This window comes from Channa argus, chromosome 4 (assembly GCF_033026475.1).
Source record: "Channa argus isolate prfri chromosome 4, Channa argus male v1.0, whole genome shotgun sequence".
Lineage (NCBI taxonomy): Eukaryota > Metazoa > Chordata > Actinopteri > Anabantiformes > Channidae > Channa > Channa argus.
Window position 1 is genome coordinate 8,264,249 of NC_090200.1, and position 13,330 is coordinate 8,277,578.

The 13,330-nt window shown below is 39.6% G+C and overlaps 1 protein-coding gene across 4 annotated transcripts in view; it reads left to right on the forward strand.

The window, feature by feature from the left end:
* The window catches only part of lingo1a (leucine rich repeat and Ig domain containing 1a), a 120,104-nt gene extending 107,202 nt beyond the window's left edge, over positions 1–12,902 (forward strand). For 3 of the 4 annotated variants that reach the window (XM_067502523.1, XM_067502524.1, XM_067502522.1), the window contains one exon: positions 8,176–12,901. In XM_067502523.1, the coding sequence (XP_067358624.1) occupies positions 8,188–10,035 (1,848 nt within the window). In that variant the 5' untranslated portion in view covers positions 8,176–8,187 and the 3' untranslated portion in view covers positions 10,036–12,901. Of the gene's footprint in view, positions 1–8,175 lie in introns of all 4 variants that reach the window. The other variant, XM_067502525.1, reaches the window with a different exon arrangement.
* Positions 12,903–13,330: the final 428 nt, after the last annotated feature.

Here is a 13,330-nt window from a genome sequence, read left to right on the forward strand (position 1 = left end):
AAAGATGAATAATGACATAAGTAAATGTTTTCAAGGCTGCTGCTCATCAAAGCAGGAAAAGGGGGGAGCTTGTTTATTTGCTTAAGCTCCTTTGCTTTTTGCACAATAGCTTGTGAACTGATTACAATAGGAATGGTGAGGAGTCAGTGTTTCTTCCTAATCAGAAGCTTTATGTCAGAAAAAGGTTTCTCGGCTTTGGCTGAAAAGACACTGGATAAGAGTTTTGCTTGTAGATAATTAACTTCTAGTAAAGGTACAGATTTGTCATATGTAGTGCCAACAGCCACAGCATATTTCTCTTGTACGACAATCTAAGCAATTTAGAAGAATGTGCAGTATTTGGGGCTATTTTCAGTAAAAAGACTGAATTTGCACAAGCACAGCCATAAACCAGCACAATGTAAAATAAACTTTAGAATAAAATCTGTTAATTACCCACAGGCGAGCCAAACGCGCATGGGTCTGAAAATAATCGTGGTTCATGGAACGTATTTCAATTGGCTGTTTAGAAATGTAACAGTTTATTCTGCCTTACACAACAGATGTGAATGGTGCGAAGCTTGTGATCTGAAACATGTATAAAATAGTATTAAAAGAACTGCTGATGGGGGAAAAAAAGGACACATGCTCACTTTGGCCCATTGCTGGACACAGACTCCTGAAAGAACCTCATGGGGCCTTGTTAGTGTTGGCCTCTCAATGTTCCAAACGAGAACCGGCCAGGTTCATCCTTGCACTAAAACGCTCATCCAAGATCAGCACCCAGTCTAAAATATAAATCCCTGTGACCTTCATTGCTTATTGTTTCTCCCACATTTCCTGCCATGGCTTGGAGTGTTTTCAATTTTGCCAGTGTAACAGCAAGTGGTGCTCCAGAGCAGTGAAGGTTGGCATTTCCTGCAGTGTTTGGAAAGGGGTCCATGCGTAACCGTGTGCCCCTGTGACATAATTGCCTCAAGTCTTGAAGGCTCTGTCATCAAGTTGTCCTTAACCCAGCAGAACCGGCTTTAAAGCAGGGAAGGGGGGCAGCATCATGGGAAAAGCAATGCACAAAAACCAGAAATTTCATAACAGCATCTGTGTGTGTGTACTTTAGAAGTGGCCCTTCCCGCCTGTGAAGTATTTTCTCTCAGCCTTAGGGGGAAAATTCCAGTCATTCCAGCAGCTCTCTCTGGGGGTCTTTCACAGTATTGCTGTTCTGCTTAGTGACAATCTTCTCCCAAACCCCCCAGATATATCACAGCAGCTACAATAAAAAAATTAAAAAGAATAAACATGAACATCTGACTTTTAATCTCTGCTGAAAATTTTGCTTTGAGTTTGCTTAATGACTACATATTCCATATAGTCAGTGGATGAGGGTCTGTATGGGAAAAATGTGTTGCTGGCCAACAGTAGGGGTGGAAATCTCAAGTCAGCTCACAATATATGATTTGATCACAACACTAACGTTCCTGATACACACAATATATATAGCGCAATACCTGCAACTTGTCTTTAAAAAATATATTTTCACAAACCCCAAAGTGGTCAGATAATGAACATGTACTGCATCTTATGTATATTTACATACAACATTACTTCTGTTTCCTAAATCTTTTTTTGTTTTGTTCCATCATATTGTTTATATTTCTTCTTCCCTGTCATTTCATGATTAGTTTCCCTCCAGTAATCCAAGATATCAAACTGCCTTAGTTTGCTTTTAGATCAGTTGTAAACATAAAAAAAAGATCAATACTTTGTGGTGGCATATGAATTATGTCTTGCAAACTGGAAAAAAAAAAAGGTCTCATCTCTAATCAAAAGCAACTTAAAATGCAGCTTACCAGACGTTCAATAGATTCTTTAGGTAATAAAAGTTGTTAGAATCATATTTTGCCCTTTTGCAAACATTATAGCAAGTTTTAAATTCTGCAGAAATAATTGTTTTCTTATATAATAGAGGGAAAAAAAGCCATACGATGTTTGTTTACGCACGTGTCTCAGTCATTTTTCCATTTAAAATGACAACAATAAAAACCCTAATTAAGAAAAGTCTCAAAGCCAATTGAGTCTCACGGGCCTGAGTCTTTGTTAGGCTCAAAGACCATGGGACAGTTAACTTTAAGTGGGATAAATATAAAGCCTAAATATAAGAAATCAAATTACATGATGCAATTTAAAATACTGATGAATCTTGTTGCCCTGATATATATTTTTTTATTTTATCATATTATCACAAAAAAGGTATTTGAAGGTTATTATACATATTACTTTCTTGTACAGGCGCTGATGCTTAAATCATTGATAAACTTAAAAAGTATCCAATTCACACAAAAACCGCTTAATGTGAATAAAAGCCAGAGTCAAGGTGTTTTATGAACTGTTGAATGGATGTTTGTTTTTTCTTTGAGACCATACTGCCCACACTTGATGAGTTTAATATTATAATCGTTTTCTACATAAGATAACTGATTGTACATTTCTATGAATAAACTCTGTTATCTGAGGGGAAAAAAATACACCTTTTGTCATATTCTGCAGCATTTGTTTTAAGATAATGTGCTCAGTTGTTGCTAAAATGGGAAACAGATTGCATTTGTTAAACCACAGGCCGACATTATTACAACTTGAACGTCAGTCTAATGTGGTTTGAGTAGAAAGAGACATCTTGTGTGTTCTTCCTGTAATCACAACTATTGACAGCTTTATTTTTTATCTTTTGGTTGTTGTGAGGAAGTGTGTGCACTCATTAGTGAGCACTGAGTCCTTCTCAAATCCTGGATCCATTTTATAAAAGTCTGACATTCTGGAGGCTGCTCCTCTTTGAAAACACGTCTCCTTTAGAACCAAAAATTAATCGTGATTCTCTGAATAGAGCTGGGGAGGCAAGGCTAATGAGCTTAATAGTGATGGAACATCACACAAGGACACAAGCTCCCTTTCAAACATAACACCGAACCACATGTTGTGTGGGGAAAGAAAATGTCCAAATTAGGAGCCTGGGCGAACTTGGGAGTAATGGAACATTACTTTAAGAGTTTTAAAAACCACAGTCATTACATTACTGATCTCTGCACACAGTGCCACCCATTTGGAAATTAGATTTTGCCATTTCTACTGGTAATTTGTTTTTCTTTAAAAACTCACACTGACAGCAAAAGGAAATCTCACCCAATTTAAGATCTGCTTGATCTGCTCAATTTAAATTTGCATTTAAAAAATGACAACGTCAAAGCAAATACAACAAAACAATTGAGCCTAAACAACAACAGTAGTGATACATTTATTGCTACCCGCATAACTCAGTCTTTAATGTCTAAAGCCTTCAACAATGAACAGAACAGCATTTTTATTTACTTTGTATTTAGTTTGATATTTTGCTCTTTTAGACAGTTCGTGTGTCGAAAAATCTAATTCTATCACCTCTACTCTCTCTGTTTTTAAAAGTATAGCATAGATTATAGTATAGATAGGCTCTAGGAAAACTAAAAATGTATTTGTGCAAAGATATAAAGTATGCACCCAGTTGCCAAGTTAGTAGGTACATCAAGCTAGTGCAAAAGTTGTTTTGGGGAATTAAATCAATTTCAATATTTGAAGCCAAAGTCAGTGAGGCTGTCAAAATGCATTGTTATTATATTCTATATTTATTCGAGATTTATTTTTGCTAGAGAGACAAGACAGATAACTATATGTGGAATACTGCTCCTATTCACCAACCTACTCATGTCAGTGCAGGAAGACTCAAAGTTAAAACCACCTCGTTGTATATATTTTTTCTATGCATGCAAGCGTGTTAAAGTTAAGCAACTGTTGAAGGTAAACAACAGTCACATTAGTAGCTGTGTGATGGGATTAGACATCAGCATGCAGAGCACCTGCACAGAAACAGTAAATGACCCGTTTTGGAGGTGAAGTTAAAGTAGGATATGTCGACAGGTTTCACGGCAGGGTTTCTTCAGGACAACAGCTGGCCACTGTTGGAATTCTGCACCTTGAGCACCGACCAGCTTCTTCGCCGGGATTAGGGCTTTACTGTCCATCTGTCGGGCGTCGGCTTACATTTAAGCCCTGCCATTTCACAGGCCCGGCTCCAGCCAGCAATCCCACCAGGCAGCTTAGCTTCTCAATGACACCGGGGTAACCTTTCTCTCAAAATTCAGCAAGACAACAATGCAGCGGCGTGAACGTGATCTTTCCTGTGGAGCTAAATGTCAGTCACTCCAGGTTAAGGTGGATTCAGCCAAAATGTGTCATTATATATGTCCTGTGTTTTAATTCAAAGCTGCTACTTACTGCAGAAAGCTAAACCAATAAGCATCTTCAGAAGCAGTTTAACTGATAATTTATAATCTCTGTAGCTCGGTCTGACTTAGTGGAGCCAATTAAATTGATTAATCTCCAAATTATAAAAAATTACTACAGTATGACATTGGTTGAAAGAAAGGCACCTATACGAATGTATTACATCTACTTAAAGCAGGGATTCAAGATAGGGGCGTTAGTGCACGTTGTTCTAAAATAGACCATCAAAGTCATAAAAATAGAACAGTAAATGAAATTCTTCAGCTGGTCTCTGTCCATTCAGGATTAGCCTGGCAGGTGTCTAAGCAGTTTGCAAAGAAATGCGCTTTAAAGCTTTTAACACTTTGTAGTCATAGGTATTTAACCCATTAGGACCTGAGGCTTTCTGAAGGTTTTCTGAAAACCTTGACAGACTTGTTATGTTCACTAAAAACCTCTTTTCTCAGCCCCTGTAGCAGATAGACCAACTGACCAAACCCACTGAAAGCTCAAACATTTGGCTTTAATGGAAAATTACTCCCTTTGCTGAATATCGTATATCGTAGTAGTTATACATTTACTCAAGTCCATTTCACTACTACAGTGTTCTCCAAAACTGTATGTCCTCCCTTTGCCTTAACAACCACTTCCTCCTCGGAGGTTTTATTTGGGTTGCACTCATTGTAACGCTGCTGACTTCTTTCTAGGATTTTTCAGAACCAAGCCAACCTTCAGAAAATAAATTCCTCGTTCCTCGTCGTTACAGTTCATGCATCTAAACTAGCAGACTGATAAATGGCGCCTAATTGCAATCACCAGCTACCTTTGCAGAATTATTTGTAACAAGTTTCAGTCCTTGGACTTTACAGCAAATGATGTGGCAACCTTCAAATACACACTGTGGAGTTTGGGTCATTTGTAAGCTATTCTGCCTGTATGTTAGTTAATTATAATTATTCTGTGCATTTTTCAGCTACATTGTTCCGTCCAAGTTCATTTTTGACTCCATCCCCGGAAACACAGGTAATAAAGGTTCAGCTAAATGTTAATGTGCCCAGCGTTTCTTCCTGATACAAATTGGACCTAATGACAGCAGCTTGGACAAAGGTAACTGTGTGACTAATTATCCCTCACTGATATTTTAAAAACGTACTTATTGAACATTTAATTATGATTGTAGATCCACTGATGAGATGGGTACTCATATGTCACTCTAATAGGAGCACAGGGCACCATCCACTTTCTGATATGAAGCAGCATCTTCAGGACCCCAGCGGATGCTATCATAAAGGCATTAATTCCACCATCCATTGATCTACTTATTACTGGACTTGGACCAGTGGGTCCTCATTTATCGAGCACTGTTGTCTTACAGTACTTCTCCTCGATTCGCATTCATTCTTTTTAGAAGCACGCCCCCTCTCATTTCACCTCAATTAATGTAATTCTCCGGGAGCTCGCTGGAGTGCTTATTGGAATGAAGGAGTGCATTCAGTCTACATGCCTGCGAGGGAATGATAACACCAGATCATTAACAAAACAGAGCTGAAAATGTTTACCGACGGATGGCATCCTTTGTCTTAATGTGTCCCTGTCTTTACTTGTTTTCCTGCATATTTGCAGCTGAATTCATGTGCAAGAAATAGTAAAGCTGCCTGAAAATAATACAAAAACACATTCTGATGGAATGACTGTAGAGGCCTGAGTATCAGTGTCTTATAAGTGTATTACATTCAAGTTACCCATTTTGTTCGCGATGTGTGCAGGGGAAGGCAAGAACTCATGTGAGAGCCCTCACTGTTGACCTCTAACCTGCTGAAATTGCAGTTGTCCCTTTTCCAACCAGGGATTATGATTTCATCATTTGCTGATTGAGTTGCAGTGGTGTCAGTGGTAATAGAGTTGGACATAATACCGGTTGAATGACTGATATTCAAAATGCAATAGCCACACGATAGAGGCTGACGAATTGAGCTTGTTATAAGGACACCCTCTCTGCTCAGGTGTCCTGGCATGCCACACAAGCCACACAACCACTCCATCTCCCAGCACTCAGCACAGACTTGATAAAGGTGGGTTAGGGAGAAAAGAAAATGATTAAATATGGCTGGAGGCAGCAGCAGGCGTCGGTGCAGGTCGCTGGTCTCGGACACACCGTAATTTCTGCCTGTTTTGAAATCACTTGCTTTCAATTGATTACAGACGAGCTCATTAAATACTCTCACTGAACTTTGACCTCAAAAGGTATAAAACGAAATTGAAGTAAGTCCAGCTGTGCATTATTTTGTGGAAAAAGTGTTGCCAGTGTTGCCTCATCCTTCCTTACCTTGTCCTTTTTTGTCTTATGTGAAGCAGAGACAAGCAACATTTGACCGGTTAGCAGTCAGCTTGAAAGGCAAATTTTAGAGCAAGAGACGAAACTGCATACCACAGGCTGAATGCTATGTATTGTGACAACAGCCATCACACACAGACAGGAGTTCCCCAGGGACATGTTTGAAGATGAATGGGAATTTGATGTGAAGAACTTGGATTTTTTTATTTCATTATGAAAGTGAATTACAGTCAAACCCTATGTGCTTTAAAGCTGAAAATAATGTCCTTTAAGCCATGATTAAATGCTGCATACTGCATTAAACCTCAAATTGTACTTTAAATTAATCTGTCTTTAACACTGGATCTCTCATACTGCTAATAATGATGCTCCCATGTTCAAGGCTCGCTCACTATAAGTGTGTGTGTTTTTAATGCATTTAACTGGAATTTCTGTTATTACAAAAGCGATCAGTAATTGCATTGGTGGTTAAAAGGGTGGAGGCCCACTAACAGATGGCATTGAAATTAAACACGGCTTTTTTACATTAAAGCCAGTATTTATTTCTCTGAATCCAATTCCCCGCTGGTGTATGGACTATATGTTACTGTAAAAGATTGCACGAGCCGAATGACAGCCACAGCACATACATCACACTTGCCACCATCCTTCTTGGATCGTGTCCTGTTCCTGCTGCTCCATCCCCAACTGTGTGTTTAACTCGCACAGCAAATTCAAGCTGGAAGTGGGAAGAAAAGAGTAGGGTTGAAAAAATACCTATGTGGTACAAAAACCAATCAGAGATGTGCTCAGCATATGTGTCTGTGACACAATGTAAATTGGATTAGGATCTGAAAAATGTTGTTAATTCAACTTGAACCAGTGCCCCTCTTATCAGAATGATAGTACTGACTGATTGATCATCTGCAAGGTGTGAGGGGGAAACGATGTTCAGCATTCTAGTGCAGACACAAAGATGTATGTAGATTAACAGAGTTACTTGGCTCCTGATTCTCTAGCTAGGATCAGTACATCCTTTTCTTTAACACAAATAGGTTGTGCGTTCACGGCAGCTGCTTGCGTTCGCAATGTATTTTGAAGCTTTGTGCAGAAAAGTGAATGATGCAAAATTCAAAACTGTCAGCACTCTCTCAATTATGCAAGCAAATACATTCTTCCTCGTCGCTGCCCACCTCTATTCCTCTTGTGTCTGAGGCATGAATAATGCAGCAGGATTTATATTCTCTGTTCTGTTAGGAATTGTGTCACTTGAGACTGACATCCTTTTAGCACATTTGATTGTTAGAACTAACCAGTTGGCACAAAGTAGACACGGCAGCAAAAGCAAAGCGTTTCCTTACAAGTTCATATTGCTGCCCTCCACTTCCACCACATGCAATGTGAGTTTGCTAAATAGCAAAAAGAAGAGAAAAAGATTTAAATATACGGGCATGTAGTGATATGAAACATCCCATACAACATTTGAATATTGTGTACTGCAGCCTGCCCACAGTTTGCTGTTGTCCACAAAATTAACTTTAGCAAAATGTAGGATACTGCTGCAGTCATGTGACTTTATGTTTCTGTCTCCCCAGGTAACCGATAAGATGGCAGCCGGGGAAGCGACTGGGCACAGCTACCTGGTGGCTTGCTGGCAGCCCATTCTGATCCTGATGCTGGGTACCGTGCTCTCTGGGTCCACCACAGGCTGTCCATCCCGCTGCGAGTGCAATGTTCAAGAGCGCTCTGTGATGTGCCACCGAAAGAAGCTCATGACTGTTCCTGAAGGCATTCCTGCAGAGACCAAACTGCTGGACCTCAGCAAGAACCGCATCAGAACCATAAACCCAGACGAGTTTGCCAACTATCCTAACCTGGAACACCTGGAGCTCAGTGAAAATACCATCTCCACTATTGAACCTGGAGCTTTCAACAACCTTTATGGCCTGCGGACATTGGGGCTGCGTAGCAACAAGCTCAAGCTTATTCAGCTCGGTGTTTTCACAGGCCTGAGCAATCTCACACAGCTGGACATAAGTGAGAACAAGATTGTCATCCTCTTAGACTACATGTTCCAGGATTTGTACAATCTTCGCTCTTTAGAGGTGGGTGATAACGACCTGGTTTTCATCTCCCATCGGGCTTTTCATGGCCTGAGTAGCCTTGAACACCTGAGTCTTGAGAAGTGCAACTTGTCCTTTGTGCCAACAGAGGCTTTTACCCACCTCCACAGTCTGATCACTCTGAGGCTGCGCCACCTCAATATCAATGTCATACGGGATTACTCTTTCAAGCGGCTGTATCGACTGAAAGTATTGGAAATAGCCAATTGGCCATACTTGGATACCATGACCCCAAATTGCTTGTATGGATTAAATCTCACCTCCCTGACCATTGCAAATGCCAACCTGACCACGATTCCTTATGTAGCCCTGCGGCACTTGGTTTATTTGCGCTTTCTTAACCTTTCATATAACCCAATCCACACTATTGAGGGGAATAAGCTGCATGATCTTCTGCGTCTGCAGGAATTTCATCTGGTCGGAGGCAGACTGGCAATGATTGAACCTTACTCTTTCCGTGGTCTAAACTATCTGAAGATTCTAAATGTGTCTGGGAACTCTCTTAGCACTTTAGAGGAGTCTGCTTTCCATTCGGTCGGGAATCTGGAAACCCTCGCCTTGTATGATAATCCCCTGGCCTGTGACTGCAGACTGTTATGGGTTTTCCGACGACGCTGGAGGCTGAATTTCAACAGGCAGCAGCCAACCTGTGCCTCCCCCGAGTTTGTCCAAGGCAAAGAATTCAAAGACTTCCCAGATGTTCTGCAGCCCAACTACTTCACCTGTCGCAAGTCTAGGATTAGAGATCGCAAGCCACAGCAGAAATTTGTCGATGAGGGAGCCATTGTGCATTTTGCTTGCCAAGCAGACGGAGATCCCGCACCAGTGATAATGTGGCTCTCTCCACAGAAGAAGTTCATCACCACAAAGACGATTGGAAGGCTCTCTGTGTTGCCAGACGGTACCCTTGAGGTGCGCTATGCCCAGATTCAAGACAATGGTACATACGTATGTATAGCTAGCAATGCAGGTGGAAATGACACTTCTCTTGCTCACCTGCACATCCATAGCTACTCGCCTGACTGGCCACACCAGCCCAACAAGACTTTGGCCTTCATTTCCAACCAGCCCACAGAAACTGGTGCTAATGATACGAGAGCCAACGTCCCTTTTCCATTTGACATAAAGACACTGATCATCGCAACCACAATGGGCTTCATATCTTTCCTTGGTGTTGTCTTGTTTTGCCTGGTCCTGCTCTTCCTTTGGAGCAGAGGTAAAGGTAACACAAAGCACAACATCGAGATCGAGTATGTGCCACGGAAATCGGACGCTGGCATGAGCAGCACCACAGCGGATGCTCCCCGCAAGTTTAATATGAAAATGATTTAACAGAGTTGTGGAATTATTCATTTTGGACCTAAAAATAAGAAAAAGGGAAACGAAGACATTTTCTTTCCTCTTACAAACCTGTGGATCCTGGTCTGTTAACATAGAGTAAAATGTTTTGTTTTTTTCTTTCCTGACAGAAGGACTAGTAAGGAGGGCAGTTTCTGACTTTTACGAGTAAGAGGGAATGAAAGCTCTTCAACCCAATGCTGCAGTGCATTTGTGGTTTGTACAAGGCCTTTGGGGGCATTCACTGGAGGTCAGATTTGTCAAAAGCAGTTCATATTCCTGTGGATTTATACTGGAAAAATATATCAGCAAAGAAACACACTTTAAACAGCCAGAATGAGGCTGATCATAATTTGGCCATTGCTGTTTTTTGTCTGTATTGTTTATTTTGTGTTTTTTTTTTCCTTTCTCTCTTTTTTTATTTCCAAGGTTAAATGTCATGTTCTGAATGCGTTTTATATGGGTTGATGAGCACATTTATACAGCATTTCAAGTACATCATAATTACAATACATCAGTGTTAAAATTGTGAATACTATGTGCAACATATGGTCTTTTTTTACTTTTCTGCACTGATGATTGTTCTGTGATCCATCAAATGTACATCTGTGTCACGATACCTGATAAACCTGCTGAAGGAGTACGACCCAGAAATACACAACATAGTAAGGCACAACTCTGATTATGAGAGAGCTGACCCATACCCATCGTCTTGAACAAGTACAGGAAGTACAATTAATGGTACTGTGAAAGAGTTCACATTGGTCATTTTGAGACTTTAAAATTGAAGGATGGACAAAAATAAGTGCTCTGAAAAAATACAGATTTAGGGATATAGGGAGGCATTGAGTACCAAATACGGGACTGTAAATCCACTAAAACATACACAGAGATAATTGCTTTGCCAGAAAGGTAAATATAACTATTTAGTTTTAAAAAGGAAGTAGCAGAAAATCCAGTTAAATGTGTACCTTTAATATAGGGTTTTAGAAATGGAAATGCTTTGGTAGAGCCCTCTGAGCCCAGTATCACATCATAATCAGTGTCACTCATCCCTAATTTTCAGATGTAACCCAGACAGTGCACACACGGGTTGGAGGGAAATACGATATGTTGTTGACATGATGCTCTGTACTAACAATAGATGCAGTTTGTATCCTACAGTGCTGCCATCAAACAGAATAGTTGGGGTCAGTACCTTGATATTGTGAGCACTTATCCCTGCCCTTTTAAATTGCATTTCAAAAACTATTATGTAATGGTATTATTTTGTTCTCAACATAATTGTGAGGAATAAAAGTTGTGGTGCTCATGTTTTTGGATACAATGTGCTCCTCAAGCTGTAGAATACTTTGTTCGTTGTTGCTTATTTTTCCTGATTGGTTTCGGAACTCAATGATTTACTTTTGCTGAGGCCAACACCCCTATTAAGGGTAAGAAATATTACCTTCCAGGATAATTTAGTGGTTTGCTGCTCCCCAGAAATGTGCATTGTTTGTCGGGTGGGGGTGGGGGGTGGGGGGTATTATGCTCCCAGCTGGTCGTGCATATAAAATCGGCGACTACAGCCTTACTTTTTCGAGTGCACACTGTGGACAGGTGGGCTTTGCAGACGTGTGTGAGGATGAAGGCTAAGTTATTTATGATGGATGACATTACAGACAATGAGCCTGGAAGTATGGACTGAAAATGCAGATGGTTGGAGTGACACAGATGGTTTCACCCATGGAGCAATCTGAAGCAGCTTTGGTGTAATCCGTTTTTCCTATAGAGAAAAAAAAAAAAAAAAAAAAAAAGACAGTGGATATGGCTCACAGTTCTCCCTCTTGCTGATTCTGAATGCTCTCTTTGTTCAAAGTGTGGCTACTGTACCTAGCCTTTTTTTTTTTTTTTTTTTTTGGTCCCAAATGATCCTGGGAATCTGTTCTTTGTTTCTTTCTCTCTCTCTCTTTTTTTTTTGACCCTGGACTATATTGACTATGTAGTCCAAGCCAACTTTTTACATAAATACTAAAAAAGAAATCTATGGAAAATACATTCAAATTGTTCTGTGCAATAAAGGTAATATGCAGATTTTTTTTTTAATTAAAACATTTTGTTGATGTTAAATTGTTGAGAATATGGTATGTTGTATTAAACAATCTATGGACTTTTGTAAACACACGATGCTCATATTTTGATTTTAAAGGTTTGGTTAGTACAGAATCGACTGATAACAATTGTGTATCCGTGGAGTTGAGCTAGTGTTGGTTCAAACTGATGACACAATTATTACATTTCTAGGTGCTAAGATTTGTGGTTCTTGTAAATGTCATTATTGGAAAAAAAAACGAGTTTTTGTATGCATACCAGGAAGTTAGATCCCTTTACAAAAAACAAAGATTCTGCCATTTGCTTCTGGGTTAATGTAGAAAATGAGATCTATGATGAAAGACTTTTATAATACTACACACTTTGTACATCTAATTAACATTTACATAAAACACCACTGTTGTAATGTTTTAACCACTAGAAGTGAAAAGCTATCGTTAAGCTATAAACCAACACACTAAGGCCACGTGACTTTAACATCCCCACCACCTTAAACCTCCACTTTCATGTGCTAACCAAAGCCTTTCATCTTAAAGTGGCCTGATCTCACTACAGTCGTGTCTGCAAGTGTGACAACAGCCGAGCTGCAAGTGCAGACTAGTGACTAGATGTTCGATGGGGACTTCGGTGGTCTTATTTAGTGACATGTCAGCAACTGATTGTTTTTTAAAGACATGTAAAAAGCCAAAGAGAGCAGAAGTATTTATTGATGAAATTGATGTTGTATACTAAAATGGGAAAAAAATCCAGAGTCCTTATTTTCAGGCATTTGAACAAAAACCCATTCAAAAGAACATTTGAGTGTAGTTTGTGTGTATCCATTACCAAATAAGCAACTTATTGTTCTTTTTACCTCATTAAATAATGTTGCAGCCTGCAAGGTAATTTACCATCATATGTTTCAACACTAATTACTTGTTTACAGGGAAACTGTAGTTCACTTGTTCACCACCTTTTAAATAACAATTAGGTACCATTAGTAAAGCAGCAAATATTAGGAAATATATAAGGAATATTATTAATTTACATGGTGTATTTGTAATCTTAAAGGGGCAATATTGTTAAAGTAATAAGTGAAGGAATGTAGCTAATTTATACTGGGGAAAAAAAAGATTGTTCTGGGACGTCGCTTAGCAAAATATAGACAGTGCATTGTTTGAAGGTTAGGGGAGATGACCAAAGATATTAGTGGGGCAGT